This window comes from Oculina patagonica, chromosome 12 (assembly GCF_052425735.1).
Source record: "Oculina patagonica isolate OP01 chromosome 12, crgOcupat, whole genome shotgun sequence".
In the NCBI taxonomy this organism is placed as follows: domain Eukaryota; kingdom Metazoa; phylum Cnidaria; class Anthozoa; order Scleractinia; family Oculinidae; genus Oculina; species Oculina patagonica.
Window position 1 is genome coordinate 23,410,703 of NC_135769.1, and position 17,655 is coordinate 23,428,357.

Below are 17,655 nucleotides of genomic sequence, written 5' to 3' on the forward strand. Positions count from 1 at the left end.
AGCGTGGAAATTTAGTATTTTCCATGGACTAAACGCTTCAAAATGGAATAGTTCACAATAAACATACTTTATAAAGACAAAAATAGAGAAACTTTTTCCATTTGTTACTGATTTGTAGCTTCTAAACATTACGTGACTTCAAGCTCGACCGAGTGGAGGTCTGGGACAGGTCACCGACAAAACGAAAAAAAATAATAATAATAATAATAATAAACCCCGTGCAGAGCAAGAACTGCGCAGCGCAGTTAACAAGAGCTCTTAGAGCTTACAACTGCGCTGGTCTCGTGAGTACTTTAGGGGAGCCAGGTGGGGGTAACAAAAAATGCACCCCCCCCCCCCGCCCTTATCCCCTTTACCTGCGTCGAACAATGTTGCGACTGACAAACAAGATGGTAAGAAAACGCCTTGCGTGACATTTCATGGTTGACAAGTTCCATCCGAAATTAAATATTTTTCTTATATGCTAATGGTGGCCAAATTTAATTCCCACGATCCTGATCCGTGAAACAAAAAATTCTTTTAAATCAGCATCCAGTGTTGAATTACCGTTTATACATTAAATAACCAGCTCCGAAAATGGAATATTGAAGCAAATAATTAAATCAAATTTGAGAAGAACACTAGACCTGTGTTTTGCTGAATGGGAATTCCCCGGGGAATTAATTTACCAATGACGTAACCCTTGCAAGTCAGGGCATGTTTGTCTCAGTGGTTTTCCATCAGATTTCAGAAATCCTATAGATGACACAGCTCCAAAAATAAATAACGCTAAAAAGTCGAATATTTCACACTTAACATGCTAAGTTTAGACCAGAGGATTTGTTTAGTTTCCGTTTGTAGCAGATTTAAACCTTTCAGAGCATTGCGTGATTCTTGCCGATCAGTGTCTTGTGAAAGTAAAAATTTGTTAACGCCAGCACATTCCAGGACACAAACGTAATGTAAATAAGGTAAATGTAAATTCTTGCCCGCTAAAGCGTATTTATTTAAAGCGTGAAATTTTAGTATTTTCTTCGATTCAAACGCTTCAAAATACTTCACACTGAATTTTGTAAGTAAAGATTAATGATTCGCAAAGATTTGAAAGGTAGCTGATAATAGCTTTGAAAAATTACGTGACTCGAGGTCTAGCCGATCGAAAGTGAAACTTGTCATGTCAGCACATTCTTTTACACTAACGTAATGGCTTTATAATAGCTTTATAATAGCTTTATAATAGCTTTAAAACATTACGTGACTTGAGCTCTAGCCGATCAAAAGTGAAACTTGTCATGTCAGCACATTCTTTTACACTAACGTAATGGTATTTATTCACAGATTCTGGCCCGCTGAAATATATTTTTCTTTCGACGCATGAAAATTTAGAATTTCCTTTGAATAAAACGCTTCAAGATCGAATATTTCACACTAAATATTCAAGACAAAAAATAAGAAAACGTTTCCATTTGTTACTGATTTGTAGCTTCCAAACATCGCGTGACATGAGCTTGACCGAGTGAAGGTTTGGTACAGGTCACCGACAAAACGAAAAATAATAATAATAAACCCCGTGCAGAGCAAGAACTGCGCAGCAGCGGGGTAAAAAACACTAAAACGATCATGAATGCCGCTCCAAGTGGGAGTAGGAGTACTCCTAGTGGCTTAATTCTTTCCCAATTGGGATAAGCTCCGGCCTGAGGGCGATTTGGTTCGGCGTAGACTTGACCTTATCTTTATTTTCTTAGTTGATGAGGACCTTTTCCACAGCGCCTGACTGTATATTGACTGCCCGGCTACTATATAAAGAAAGTCTAGCAAATTGACAACAGTTGGCCACGTGACCGTGCCTTTTTTCTTTTTGTCATGTTCTTATTTCGAAAATGTGACAAGTGAAACCCCGTTTTTAACATTCTTTTTTTTTTAATTATTTAGAAGAGTGAAGAAAACAATACATTTCTGCACAGAGAAGTGGTTCATTTAATTCTGCTGTTTTTTTTTTTTATAACTTAACAGCCATCTAAAAAAGGTTGTTGCAGTCGAACAAACTTGAAAACGTTCGAAGTTTATAAAAGCAAAAATTCCAGTTTTAGAAGCATTTACGATGAACAATGGAAGGACCAGCTTCATCGTATTCTTGTTTGGAAATCCACATCTGTTGGAAGGTGGACAGCGAGGCCAAGATCGATCCTCCAATCCATACAGAGTATTTACGCTCAGGAGGAGCAATGATCTTGATCTTCATCGTGGGTGGAGCCAAGGCAGCGATTTCTTTCTGCATTCTGTCAGCGATTCCTGGGAACATGCTGGAACCACCAGACAACACTGTGTTGGCGTACAAGTCCTTACGGATGTCCACGTCGCACTTCATGATGGAATTGTATGTTTGCTCGTGGATGCCAGAAGTTTCCATTCCTAGGAAATGGGGCTGGAAGAGGGCCTCGGGGCATCTGAAGCGCTCGTTGCAAATGGTGATGACCTGGCCATCAGGAAGCTCGTAACTCTTCTCCAAGCTGGCGCTTGAGGCAGCAGTCGACATTTCTTGATGGTAGTCAAGGGCCACATAGCACAGCTTCTCTTTGATGTCACGCACGATCTCGCGCTCGGCTGTTGTGGTAAAGGAGTAGCCACGCTCTGTCAGAATCTTCATAAGGTAGTCTGTCAAGTCCCTGCCGGCCAAGTCAAGACGAAGGATGGCATGGGGAAGAGCGTAACCCTCGTAGATAGGAACTGCGTGACTGACACCATCACCGCTGTCAAAGACGATACCAGTTGTACGACCAGAGGCGTAGAGAGACAACACAGCCTGGATAGCGACGTACATTGCTGGAGAGTTGAAGGTCTCGAACATAATCTGGTAAAAATGAGATACAAGCGCGGTCATGTTAGATTAAAAGTAGTTAACCGACTACTTTTTTCAACTCTCGCCGAGGGAGTCACGCGCGAACTGAGTCACGCACAGTGCGTGACTTCATGCTCTTCCAAGATCCGGTAATTTTTTAACTTATCTTTCATTTTTGTTTAACTGTAATATTTTTAGGATAAAAACATGATCATCGACATTTTAAAAGATGTAGTTTATTTTTGTTTTCTCAATAAGGGAGCTTCAGTCATAAGAAAATAAGATAAACTCACGGTTTTCCTAAAGCAAGTGCAAATCATACAACTTCGATACTTAATAAACTTTAATCCGTCACTTTATTTTTGACTTTCATCTCGATGTTTTGAAAATTGATCCAAACTGCAGGATTAATGTTCTGACCAACCAGCAACATCTTTAACCATATAAGGAGTACAGCTAAATTTGTTAATGTATTTGCGACTCCCTGCTGAAAAGTTTTGTATCCGAGAGAAAAATGTGATCGCCACTTTATGCTCAAAACTGAGAAACAAACAGTGTTTTACTATAGAAAATTACATGAACTTCTTTAAGTTGAGAAGTGTTAAGCAATTAATTTGGAGTGAAACCTTGCAGAATAAAAGTTTTCAGAATACCACACTGCGATATGTAAAGAAACAAATTTAGGCAAATTCTGCTCACTGCAGCGAACAAACGCTTTTACTCCCATGCAAATTTGTAAAAATATAAAAAAATTCAAAACACCTTCAAAGTGACTTAACAGGTGTGCAACAATAAAAAAAGTTTTAAAACGAACGTTTTGAGAAAATTGTAAGGCGAACATTAGGGCCAAAATTAACTTAATGCCATGAAACAAAAGTGAAAGAAATTTATGCTGCGGGGGAAGCAAAGAAAACAAACTTATACCTGAGTCATCTTTTCTCTGTTAGCTTTTGGGTTTAGTGGAGCTTCTGTCAGCAGAACTGGGTGTTCCTCAGGAGCAATACGCAGTTCATTGTAGAAGGTGTGGTGCCAGATCTAAAATTTAAAATATAATTCGTTAACAGTTTGAAAGGTACAATCTCCAGTGAAATTCGTGTCTGGTCTTTAGTTAACTAATCATTAAAGTTTCAATTACCTTCTCCATGTCATCCCAGTTGGTGACGATGCCGTGTTCGATGGGATATTTCAGGGTCAGAATACCTCGCTTGCTCTGAGCTTCATCGCCGACGTACGAGTCTTTCTGACCCATACCAACCATCACACCCTGATGTCTTGGGCGACCAACGATGGAGGGAAACACTGCACGAGGAGCATCGTCTCCGGCAAAACCGGCCTTGCACATACCGGAGCCATTGTCCACAACCAAGGCAGCAACTTCGTCATCGGCCATTTGTTAGCTAATGTGTGGTCAGTTAAAATGACAGAGGCTTTAGTTTCTTACTATATCGTCTGACTTGCAAGTACAAACTGCATCAATCACAATGGATTTTTGTGGCTTTATACAGGTCGAGTTCTGTGCAGATGCGCCTTAAAACCCTTTCGGCCTGTATCTCAAAATAACAATTCTCCTCACAGACTGCAATACGTTTGCTTTAATGTAAGATAGGAGAATTTGTTCGCACATCTTAGACTTCCCCATGCTGATGGTTTTCTATATTCTCATTACCTGTCTTCTTGACAAAGTATTGCTTGTGTAATGAGAAGTTGTATGTTGGTCAAGTCGTGGACCATCTGCTGTGAGTCCTTAAGTAACCTTCAATGGGAGTCCCGTTATGTCTTTTTAAAATACAAACGACTCGGTATTCTTTCAACATTATTCCCGTCGGGGACTCAGATTTTTTCTTTGTCCCACGTTCGCGACATGCTGATTATTTCATCTTTCACATTATTCCCATTGTTGTTAAGTTTATGAACCTTTCAAACCATAAATGGACTGAGACGTCGGCTGGTATCTCATCTTCTGTCAATTCAAGTCTTTCGCTATCCATCTCACGAGTTAGTGAATAAAACATACATTGCCTTGTTTAATTACCTTTCTTGGCTGAAACCAAGAAAAGGAACAAAAAAATCCGTTCTTATTTTCGGGTTTTTAATATTTTATTCTTTGACTGCGATAATTACCAGCAAGATTCTGTCAATAACAGCTTTGTTACCATAGTTAAAGATTTTTCCTTGTTTTTCTCCATATTTGGTTAAGAATCGAGCGATTTAAGAAATCCTTAAAGTTCACCTGCCTCACAACAAAAGCTGAATATTCGATTATTCACCGTCATCCCTCAACAGGTGAATAACGTAACATACACTGTGATGCCCAATCTCAAGTGAAACAATACTGAAACGTTTACTTATTTTTAGTGACTACCTATCAGTTAACGATTTCTTGACAAGTTAAGATCATCAAAAACTTGGACACCCTTGAATAAAATATTCGTTGTTTTTCGCTAAAGAAGGATCACTAGATTTGGTAATGAAAGCCTTAATTCAAGATTAACCAAGCTAATTAAGGAAGCTAACGGTTAGAAAGCATTGCACTCGAACGTGGAAGATAGCGAACAGCTCTGCAATTGGCGGCCCAGGGAACACGCCTTGGGAGATATTTCAACGATCTTTGGGAAACGCAGCGGTCTAATAGTTAGTGCGCTGGACTCCGGATTTAGGGCTGCGGGTTCGAGCTCTGACCAGGGTCATTATATTGTGTTCCCAACATACTCTCACAGGGAATCACGCACCCAGGTGTATAAATGGGTGCCGGTGAATTGAATGCTGGGGGAGGGGGTAACCCTGCATCCCATCCGGGGGGGGGGGGTAGAATGCTTCTAGTCACCTCGTGCTACTGGAATCGGGGAGAAGCGCCTCCCCCCCCGACACACACACACACCGCCTTCCTCCCCCCCCCCTCCTTTTACAATGTTGCCCACATCCTAAAAGTTTGAACAATAGAGCTTTTCTCGGAGGTGGGGGCCAGGTGCATGAGTTACTCTCATTCACGCTTTATGCTGTCAACAGTGAAGGGAGTGGGAAATTGTCCCTATAAAGTGCTGCTTTCGAAATTCCTAATTTTTCGAACCTGCCGATAATTCGAACCGAAAGTCGTTTCCCACGGAAGTCTCCGACAGTCAAAACACTGCAGTTTTACTTTCAAGTTGTCGAACGCCTCGATCTCTCGAACTCCTGATCTCTCGAAGCAATTTTTGTTTCCCTTGGAGGTTAGAGAAATTGGATTTCCAATGAGGTAATTACAGCTTGATAGCGAGACCGGTTAGCTCAGTTGGTAGAGCGACGGACTACAGTGCGGGAGGTCTCGGGTTCGAGTCCCAGACCGGACCAACACTCAGGGTCTTAAAATAACTGAGGAGAATATGCTGCCTTTGCAATAACATCTGCAAATGGTTAGATATTCTAGTCTTCTCGGATAAGGACGATAAACCGTAGGCCCCGTCTCCTGCATCTTCAGTGTTATGGTCAGCAGGGGACGTAAAAGAACCCACACGCTTATCGTAAAGAGTAGGGCATGGAGTTCCGGGGTTGTGGTCTGGTCTCTGCCCGTTGTATTGTGCTTACTGTGAAATGCTCGGAGATATACACCCCGGGGGGGGGGGACTCCCATATGAAACGGACGGGGATGCTCGTCGGAAATTTTGAAAAGAACCCCTAAAAGAGACCAATCTGGGTGTGGCTCAAGCCTTTCTTGACCCCTAAAAGATACCAAAAAACTAAGAATGGAGTTTATATTTGTATATTTCTTCGTGTGTAACCCTAAACGAGACCATTATGGCTAAAAATATTGGCGTTTTGGGCGTTTTTTCCCGGAACACCCTAAGCGAGACCAAAAGTCCGAAATTTACACCCCTAAGCGAGACGACGAGCATCCCCGTCACTTTCATATGCGAGTCCCCCCCCCGGGATATACACCTTATTCCAAAATGGCGGCAAATACATTAATCTTTTGCCTATATGTTAATTAGCCCTTATTGCCTCGTTTTAAGCCAATGATTCTTTTGAATTCTGCAGATCCGATCGAGGCAACGAGGGCCAATTAACATGAAGACAAAAGAATAATGTATTGTCCGCCATTTTGGAATAAGGTGTATTAGCTGTATAAGCTACTCTTCAAATCCGAGGGTAAACAAAGTGATGATGATGATGACGATGAGACACAAACAAAAGAAATATATAAACATGTTTGTTATGTGTTCCTCAGACGAGGTAGAGGGGAGACTTCAAACGATATATCAGCTAGCCCATTTAAATAGCTTTAAAATATATATTTATTGAATGTTTAAAAACACTTCCACACAAAACGGTTACAACAAAATATGTTGGACTATTATTCAAAATACATTATATTTTTTCTTTCTAATTACAATTGTAATTGTTTTCTTTTCAGAAATCGACCTGGGTTACTTGATTATTTTGGTAGGGTATGAAAACAATTATTTCGAAGTAACTGATATGACTTTTTTAAAAATAAGTTTCACCTTCATTAGCGCCTTTCCCGAAAAAATGCGGTGCTAGAAAACGTGTCGCATCAAAAAGTCGAAATATCAAATGAGCGCTAGCGCCCGGTGCTTTTCTACTGTACTTGTAGACTAAATCTAGCTTTGAGCCCAACCAGCAATCTGATCTTTTTCCCGGAAAACGGGATCACTTTCAAAAGTATCAAAACATTGCAACTGGATTATTCAGTCTAGTCTGATAAACGCTAACTAAATAAAGTCACTTCCTACAGTCCAGTTCCTACGTGCATTTGGGAAACGAACCCACTTTGAGTGATGATGGTATTTATATACTTTATGTACTAAACATCGTTTAAATTCGAGTTAAACGTCGAGAAGCTTTGGGTTACCGCGGCAGTTTTGTTGAAATCACCAAAATCTGCTTAAGCAAAATCGTCTTCGTCATTTAGCAATTCCCTTTCCAAATCATCTGTAATCTTTCTCAGTTGTTTCACCACTTCTGTTTCCTTATCCTTGTTGCCTTTCCGAGACGCATCAATTTCCATCGAATTTGTTACCAAGGTGTAGATGTCGAGAGGCAAAAGGGCAGCATTGAATACGAAGCCACCGACGTGAGCGACTCTGCCCGCTACGGATAGACTTTTAAATAGAGCTTCGCCTCCTTTGCTCGCTGCACCAACCCGGACTCCGATTTTATAACCTGTTTCCGCGCAGGTTTTTAAAATGTTTGCACCACGAGAGCCCATCTTTAACTTCTTTAACCACTGATTCAATCGCTGCTTGATTGTCTGTTCTGATTGTTCCAAGAGCTTTTGAATGGCTTCTGTGGCTTCTCGATCTTCTTCAATGATTTTCTGAACAGTGTCGAAAGTTTTTTTCTGAATGAAGGCCTCCGCCATCGAAGATCCGACATTTGTCAGTCCACCTGCGGCACCCATTACGAGACCGACTCCACACAAAACAAGGGAAGCGCCAAACGTTACAAAGGAAAGACCAAAACCCGTGGCAAGGGTAGCGAAGCCAGCAATTGAGAACGAACTTCCCGCTACCTGTGCGATGCACACTTTGTTATGATGCTCCATTAGCTCGTCTGCGAAGACACGCAAAGTGCGAACGGTCGCTTTTCGTTTCGGAATCCAGTCGCGAAATGCAGACCTAAGCTTTGCTTCTTGTATGAAAAGCTCGCTTCCCTCGTCCATCTTTAGACAATCTAGCCGAGAAAACAACAGCCCCGCTGTATCTTTGCATCCAGGAATCCGTCACTCACTCCGCCTCGTTTCTACGATCAGAGTTCTTATTGGCCAGGAGCTTTGCTGCAATTTCTCGGAAAAGACATACTAACAGGGTGTATCTATACGAAATTCAATCCTCTGATCTGTAAGTGAAATACAATCACAACAAATTTATAAATCCAATTCCAGGCGAGTTAAAACAAGTTCGATAAATTCAGACCCGTCATCTGTGGTAATAGTCTGGTGACGCAGAAAAGTGCACATGAGACATTGTAGAGTTAACACACTTCCCTATGTTATAGCCGGAAAAACTTAAACACAGAAGGCCATCGTGCAAATCAGAGAAAAAACACAGACAGGCACAACTATAGCATCACGCAGGCATAACACAGATAGGCATAACGCTAAATGCATCACGCAAAAAGCATAACGCTACTGAGACATCCTTCAAATAGACATACGATAAGCGTAACGCAGACAAGCATTCCACAAATGGACACATATCATTTCAAAAGACGACTGTTTTAGCGACTTTTTAAAAGAAAGACGGGTGCAATGTTGTGCTGTACCCACAGAAAGATGCATGTCTTCATTTTGTGTTTGACATTTTGACATTGTTTTGTCTGTTTCCAGAAGCTGTTTCACCTGATTGTTTTCCTGTAAAAAAAAAGTACCTGAACGTAATGAATTCGAGACTTATTGCTTTACACTTGATTTTGTGCTTTTGAAATTCTCAGTTTTATTTTCAACGTTCTTGAAATTTATTTAGTTTTGGACATTAACTATTAAAACTTACACTGGCGTAGTGTAAGAAATGAGAAACATTACAAAAAGATTCGAAGGATTAACAGCTAAGTGTTGGCGAGATTCTGTGTAACAAAATCTCGCCCAGGTTTGTTAATCTTTACTGCGCTTTTTTTTCCCCTCCGCCCCCCCCCCCCCCGGCCCCCCCCAAATTTTTAAGGATTACAAAAGATTTAAAAATTAAGTGTAGCATCATCCGATAAGCGGACTCTGTTTGTGATGCATGTTACACTGAAATTTGGTTGATTGGCATTGTTGCAAAGAAGGGTGCTTATGAAATTTTAACGGCAGACTAATCCTTCAATGACATTTGTGAAGCTTGCTTTTAGAAAATAAAACAACGAGCAAAGCTCATGGAATGGAAACTACGTTATAACAGGGTGAAATCAAACTATTGGAAAAATCCCTTCAGTTTTTATCAGTAGATCACCACTAACTGATTAAGAATATTAGTACGCGCGAACATTAGTAGGAGTAAGGTATCCGCTAAGAATAACTAAACTTTTCGGAGTTATTTCACTTAAGATTGGGATATCAAAGAGTATGTTACGTTATTCACCTGTTGAGGGATGACGGTGAATAATCGATAATTCAGCTTTTGTTATGAGGCAGGTGAATTTTCAGAATCTCTTGACTCTCTCGATTCATAACCAAATATGGAGAAAAACAACGCAAAAATCTTCTACTATGGGCACAAAGCTGTTATTGAAAGAATCCTGCTGATGAATAACGCAGTCGAAGAATAAAATATTAAAAACCCGAAAATAATAACGGATTTTTTTGTTTCTTTTTGTCACTAGAAAATTCTTCAACCAAAAAAGGTTAAACAAGACGCCGACGTTTTTATTTTCTGACAACAATACGCATCTGGTATTGGTTGCTGAGAGCTTGGATCGAAAGAAGAAGAGTCGGCCAACACTTCAGAACATTTAGTTCATAAATTTCACAACAAAGGGAATAATGTTGAAAGACTACCGGGTCGTTTGTGTTTTTAAAAGACATAACGGGAGTCCCGCTGTAGTTTACTTAGGGACTTACAGGTGGTCTTAAACTTGACCATTATATAACTTCTCTTAACACTATCAATACATTTTCAAACAAACAGGTGACGAGAATTTAGAAAACAATCAGCTAGGGAAAGTCTAAGATGTGCCGTCAAATTCTCCTAACTTACATTAAAGTAAACGTATTGAAATCTGTAAGGAGAATTCATAATTTGAGAAGAGGCTGAAAGGGTTTTCGGGCGCATGTGCACAGAACTCGACCTGTATAAAGCCACACAAACCCATTGTGATTGATGCAGTTTGTACTTGCAAGTCAGACGATATAGTAAGAAACTGAAAGCTCTGTCATTTTAACTGACCACACAGCTAAAAAATGGCCGATGATGAAGTTGCTGCTTTGGTTGTGGACAATGGCTCCGGTATGTGCAAGGCCGGTTTTGCCGGAGACGATGCTCCTCGTGCAGTGTTTCCCTCCATCGTTGGTCGCCCAAGACATCAGGGTGTGATGGTTGGTATGGGTCAGAAAGACTCGTACGTCGGCGATGAAGCTCAGAGCAAGCGAGGTATTCTGACTCTGAAATATCCCATCGAACACGGCATCGTCACCAACTGGGATGACATGGAGAAGGTAATTCCTGCTCAGAAATAAATAACGAATTTTTGGGCATAATCTGACCGTAAATTTCCTTAATTTTAGATCTGGCATCACACTTTCTACAACGAGCTGCGTGTAGCGCCAGAGGAACACCCAGTTCTGCTGACAGAAGCTCCACTCAACCCAAAGGCTAACAGAGAAAAGATGACCCAGGTATATATTTTTTTCTATAAAACATAAAAAAAATAAATTATTTGTTTCACGACCTTGACTGTATTCCCCAAATTACTACTTTTACTGCTTTGCAAGAAAGGGTTGCAATTTTATTGTCGCGGTTTTTCGAAAAATTACCTACTTTTTGTTTCTTCCAAGACGAAATGTCTGGAAAACTAATCGTTTCATTCTTCCGAACGCATAGCGTAGGACCGCGAAATCTAAAATCCACACATAAGACGCTACCCAACATCAATTGTTTAACATCATTTTCAATGGTAAAACACTGATTGTTTATCTACAACTTAGCGTTGTTTTTCTTTGCACACAAAACTCTTTCCAGGAGGGAATCGCAAAAGCAGAATATATTTTTTGCTGTATTCCTTATATGGTTAAAAATGTTTCTGGTTGGTCAGAACACCAATACTGCACTTCGGTTCAGTTTCGAAACACAACGGATTAAACTTGAATTCTGTTTCTATAGTTTTTGATTTGCTCACATTTTTATTTTATATTTTTTCTGTATTCCTTATATGGTTAAAATGTTTCTGGTTGGTCAGAACTTCAATTTTAAAGTTTGGTTTAGTTTTGAAACTGTAACGAATTAAACCTGAAAACTGTTTCCATAGTTTTAGGATTTGTTCTCAATATTATGAAAACCTTGAAAGTTTTTTCCTTGAAGTTTTTATTTTTGGCTGAAGCTCTTTAATCGAAAGAAACAAAATCTGCTTTTCCTTTATTAACTAAAATCAGACGAATGAAACATATATATGTATTGATATCGTTTTTGTTTGCTTGAAATATTTCAATACATTCTAATGGCTAAACAAAACTGAACTTAAGACTTCGTACGTCGGCGAAGAAGCTTAGAGCAAGCAAGGTCTTCAGTCTCTGAAATATCCCATTGAACAGCAGACGAATGAAATACATATATTTGATAAAGTTTTTTTTTTTTCGCATGAAATATTTCAATGTTAGTTAAACAAAGCTAAGAGCTTGAATGTTTTAAAAATGTACTGCAAAAGAAGGGCAAGGAACTCGAAAGAGAGTGAAGTGCGCCGAGCGTGGATGAATTTAACGACAAGAAGCGACGAGGCAACTGAAATAGGCGCTATTTTAGTACCTCATTTGAAATGACCACGTTTCTATCTCTTTTCCATCAGATCATGTTTGAGACTTTCAACGCTCCAGCAATGTACGTCGCTATCCAGGCTGTGTTGTCTCTCTACGCCTCTGGTCGCACGACAGGAATCGTTATGGACAGTGGTGATGGTGTAACCCACACAGTTCCCATCTACGAGGGTTACGCTCTTCCCCATGCCATCATTCGTCTTGACTTGGCCGGCAGGGACTTGACAGACTACCTCATGAAGATTCTGACAGAGCGTGGCTACTCCTTCACCACCACAGCCGAGCGCGAGATCGTGCGTGACATCAAAGAGAAACTGGCCTATGTGGCCCTTGACTTCGAGCAAGAAATGCAGACGTCTGCCTCAAGCTCCAGCTTGCAGAAGAGCTACGAGCTTCCCGACGGTCAGGTTATCACCATTAACAATGAGCGCTTCAGATGCCCGGAGGCCATGTTCCAGCCTGCTTTCCTTGGAATGGAATCTTCTGGCATCCACGAGACCACATACAATTCCATCATGAAGTGCGACGTGGACATCCGTAAGGACTTGTACGCTAACACAGTGTTGTCTGGTGGCTCCACCATGTTCCCAGGAATCGCTGACAGAATGCAGAAAGAAATCACTGCTCTCGCTCCACCCACGATGAAGATCAAGATCATTGCTCCTCCTGAGCGTAAATACTCTGTATGGATTGGAGGATCGATCTTGGCCTCGCTGTCCACCTTCCAACAGATGTGGATTTCCAAGCAGGAATACGATGAAGCTGGTCCTTCCATTGTTCACCGAAAATGCTTCTAAGGACTTGAACAGTCTTACTTTAATTGAATTCAATATTTACTAAGTTCTGAATAAAATTCGTTTAACCGCGAAACCCTTTGTAGTTTTTATAAAATAAAAGTTTTGCGATGGGCCTGGATGTTTGATTGTTCTCTTCTTTTGCATTTCCCCCTCCCTTCCCTCCGTCCATTTTTTCTCTTTCGTTCCCAAACGCAAACAAGTTCCTTGCAGCATTGGCTCAAAGTTATTTCTAACCTAAGGTTCGAGTCATTATTTAGAGGGTGGGGAGGGCTAGTGCAAATAGGGGGGGGGGGGTGGGGGTGGGCAATGATTTTTCTGCAGGAAAAAAGAGGGGGGGGGGGGCTTGTAAATTTATGCACACGCATTAGGGAGGTTTGACTGGGTAAGAGGGGGGAGGGTTTGCAAAAATTGTCCATCATGAAAGGGGAGAGTCAGGAGAATTTTAGCATAGCCTCGCTCCATTTGCACCGCCCTCCCCCCTTCTAAATAATGACCAGTCCCTAAATGCATTTCCACGAAACGTAGCCTAGCAGTCGTGCTGGTTAAATGAGTCCTTGTTGGCTTGCGATTTATGCAGATTTGAAATATTTTGGCGCTAAATAGACCCTGAATGTTAGGTTTCTGCAGGTGAGAAACGTAATGTGTTCACGCATATGGCATGCATGGCCAAAGTACAATAGTAATCAGAAGTCTTGGCGCACTTTAACTTTCCGCCAACTCAGTATTGACCAATCTTCGACTTCCTTTTCCCTCTGAGGTGACTAAGTGCAATTTGTTTAGTGTCCCTAAAAAGTGTTTCGACATTGACTGTGGCAGTGACTTCTTCATATTTGGACCGGGCAGATACTGTAAATCTTCGAGTAAGTGCTTGGGGAGCTTATCTCAAATTAAGAATAGGTTGGGGCGCTTATTCAAGGGTAAACACAGGCAGCCCAAGCTCTCTATCAGATTACCTTTTAACGTGAATCTTGCTTATGAGCGGTGTTGTGTTACAAAGAGTTATATAAGGGTTTGTATGGGAACGCAACGGTTTTGCTTTAAAAGTAAAAAAAAATCGTATATTTTGTGAATAAAATTGACTTACCCCGATTCTTTGTTTCATTCTTTGCTGTTTGCCAGCTTCTCAGGTCGATCCAACGCGTTTTCGGCGAGTTATCGTTGTTTAGGTTACACTGCTAAAATAGCAGCTTGGGCTGCCTGTGGGGAAAACTGCTTAATCGAGAGGAGGCGCTTATTTTGTTTTTTTTTTTCCAAATTGTGGCCAGATACGATTTTTTTTGGTAATAGCATTTGTGCGTAAACAACAACATAAATTGTGCATTTTAAAATATACAAAGCTGATCCTAAAGTTTTAATAGCGGAGCAGTTTGTACTCGCACAAATTTTTCCAAACTTGAAGTATTCACAAACTGAAACAAGTATGGTATAAACGTGCAAATCAAATAAATACTACACACGCAGTTAACTCGTTCGGCGAAAGTGATCACATTTAACATCAATTTTTATTTCTTCATTGTGCTCATCAGACCGGACGAGAAATATTAAACACGACCAACACTGTACATCCTTTGTTGTCTTAGTACTCGTCCATAAAAAAGAGGAGGGGTGCTTATTCGAGAAGGGGAGCTGCTTATTTTAAATTTTGGCCGATAGTGGGGGGGGGGGGGGGTGCTTATACGAGGGGTGACGCTAATCTATACACACTGCTTAGGGAGACTCGGTAGCCTGATGGTTAGCGCGCTCGACTCCTAGTCGAACGGCCCGGGTCCGAACCCTGGCCGGGCGCTGCGTTGTGTTCTTGGGCAAGACACTTTACTCTCACAGTGCCTTTCTTCATCCAGGTGTATAAATGGGTACCCCTGAGGGGTAACCCTGCTATGGACTAGCATCCCATCCACAGGAGAGTAGAAATACTCGTAGACGCTTAATGCTACAGAAACCGGTATACGCTCCGGCTGTATGGGCCACTTGGCTCGGACAACAGACTTTTGTACACACTTTTCCTACACTTCCGCCTCTCTATTGAGTCCTTGAAAAGAAAAAAGCTTCCGGGGGCTTAAAGGGACTATGTCACGGATTTAACCAGAAGTTTTAACAGCCACAATTTATATTTGTGTCGCAGGAAACCTGAAAATAATAGTCCATTTTATTAAAAGTTGCTGTATTAGAGCAATGAAACTATTAACGAGCATCTTTGGCTGCGGATGGCTCGGATGGAAACGGATTGCAACTTAAAAATGTAAGGCTTTCTCTTTCAAGTCGTTTCCGCGTGCCTCCAAAAAACTGATATATATAGCCGTAGCTTGATTTCTATTCGCAAATTAAGGTTATATCTTCTTTTAGATGTTCAAAGGTAATGTTTTTGTATGAGTGAAGTTGCCTACCACTAATTTCAGAACAGTTTAGACCAAAAATCTGCGAAATCCCCGTGACATAGCTGCAGCTATGTGGACTTCTGACAATGACATTTGATAGCTATATATTTCGAATTTTTTTTAATTACTGGACAAAAATAAGCTTTAAAAGTTTCAACGCAGACGAACGTGTTAACAAGACATGCAAAGTGTAAAAACGTTCTGTATAAAGAACCATGGTGAATGATAGAACGCAAATTTTAGAGGAATTTCATGATTGCATGATTCAGAAAAACTCAGCAATGATAAATGCAATCGAGTCTTACCTTGAGTTTAATTTTCTGTTCGACAAGGTAACTTTTTTTGAAGCAGAACCCATCAGAAGCAAGTCTTACAATCGAGGATTTGAAGCAAATGTTATTGTCTGACTCCTATGAATGTCTTATATCGAAACTAATGCATTATGCTAAAAATGTTTCTGCAACTAGTGCTTATTGGAATCGAGCAAAAGATGATTTAAAAGCAATAATAACTCAAGTTGGCGCTCCAACCAATTTTTGGACTTTGTCATGTGCTGAATTCCATTGGCCAGAATTTCGTGATCTGTTTAGCAATAACAGTGAACTCACAGATTGACACAACCATTATGCCTGCTGAAGAACAGGAAATCTCCAACATCAACACTTCTACAGCTGCTGAAAAATCTGTGATTTACTGTTCTGAAATTGAAAATTCAATGGTAGACATGTATGTCATTTGCAACTTTAAAGGCTGCAAAGACAGAATAAATGGAACACTGAATCAAAACTTGTGGTCCATTTAGCAAATATTGGATGAGGCTGAGTATGATATGAAGAATTATGCAGATCGAGAGCTCCAAATGCACAAAACGAATTTAATAGGGTTTTGACAGTAGGCAAAGTACACAAATACAAAACAACGCTCGCTTTTAAATTTGATTTAAACTTCAAAAACTCGGTTACCTTCATTAAATTTCTTGTCCTTTGGCGATATTTAGCATTTGCTTGAAGTGTCTATTGAAGCTAAATCTGATGACACAAAGCGATGTTTTCGAGTACAGGTTTCCATCGTTCTTGCTTACTTCGAATTTTGCTTACTTTAGAATTTTCGTAAAACCGCTCCGAGTCCTCCGCTGTGGCTGGATCAGAGATCTTTTCCTCTTGAAGATACGCTTTCAAAATCGATCGAGTCCCCTTCGTTGCTTTTTCCGTGTTTTGACTTTCCTTGTCTTCTAATAACTTTAAATTTTACCTCTTTGTAATGCTCAAATCTAGCGTCCATTTTCGCTTTCAACCTCCTCGGCAGCAAAGTCGTTCAGTCGCGTGACGTCAGCGGTTCTTGGGAACGAGGTTACGATCCAATAATTTTTGATATTGGATGGTTGCGATCCAATAATTGGAATTTCTTCCAAATTTGGTCGGCGCTAGCCGAATAGCTGGAATTAGTCGGGGATCGAAAGCCAATCAGAAACACAGAAATATTTTGAATGAATAATAATACACATTATTGAACAGGGCAATGCTCTTTAAAAACTGCTATTTCGAATTCAATGTCAGTTACAGCTAGAGAACGAAGGAAAACAGTACAATGTGATAGCGTACAATGAGGCTGTCAGCTGTCTCAATAAAGACAAACTTGAACAATTAGAGAACAAACTGCTTCTACTTGAAAACAATGACTTTTGATATCAATTGATATTAACTTCAAAGTTCTTATTTAATTAAAACGAAATTTATTGATCTGTTAAATCACAAACCCCAAACTTTATAGAAAATGTCCATTACAAATTGCCAACGTTATAGGTTAAGTATAAGTAATATCTTTTATAAACAAACTAATAAAAAAAATCGGTTCATAAATTGATGTTTCATTGTTATTAGTCAGCAATAAAAAAAGCGGGGGCAGATGTAGTGAGAACTATTACTAGTTGTAATTGATACATATTTTGTGGAAAAACTGGTTCCTTGGAGACGTTACATCTGTTTGTACAGTGACTAGGTTACAAGAATATAACAACTGATCATTTAAATTTAGAAGGCAAGTCGTACAGTTTATATGTCCCTAATTCCTAAAATATTTCAATATTTTATTTTTAATGATCCAACACCTAACTATTAACATTAAAAGTACTTTTTACTCAATTAAACACACGAATAAGTATCTAGAGAGAATTTCTATCTTGCTTGCTCTTTTATTGTTTTACATTTCTAGTTTCTAATTGTAAAAGTT

General features: G+C 40.1%; 3 protein-coding genes across 3 annotated transcripts; 1 reads left to right on the forward strand and 2 right to left on the reverse strand.

Moving 5' to 3' along the window:
- Positions 1-1,932: 1,932 nt before the first annotated feature.
- On the reverse strand, positions 1,933-4,298 carry LOC144632294 (actin, cytoplasmic-like). Its single transcript, XM_078490916.1, has 3 exons — positions 3,954-4,298; positions 3,743-3,853; positions 1,933-2,830 (listed from the first exon to the last, which is right to left on the reverse strand). Exons 1-3 carry the CDS (start codon positions 4,206-4,208, stop codon positions 2,066-2,068), a joined length of 1,131 nt encoding a protein of 376 aa, XP_078347042.1. The 5' UTR covers positions 4,209-4,298; the 3' UTR covers positions 1,933-2,065.
- A 2,677-nt stretch (positions 4,299-6,975) lies between these two features.
- Positions 6,976-8,684, reverse strand: LOC144631638 (uncharacterized). The gene has a single exon (XM_078490119.1). It carries the CDS (start codon positions 8,472-8,474, stop codon positions 7,698-7,700), a length of 777 nt encoding a protein of 258 aa, XP_078346245.1. The 5' UTR covers positions 8,475-8,684; the 3' UTR covers positions 6,976-7,697.
- Positions 8,685-10,597: 1,913 nt separating this feature from the next.
- Positions 10,598-13,169, forward strand: LOC144631434 (actin, non-muscle 6.2-like). Its single transcript, XM_078489861.1, has 3 exons — positions 10,598-10,943; positions 11,013-11,123; positions 12,287-13,169. Exons 1-3 carry the CDS (start codon positions 10,689-10,691, stop codon positions 13,049-13,051), a joined length of 1,131 nt encoding a protein of 376 aa, XP_078345987.1. The 5' UTR covers positions 10,598-10,688; the 3' UTR covers positions 13,052-13,169.
- The last annotated feature ends 4,486 nt before the right edge of the window (positions 13,170-17,655 follow it).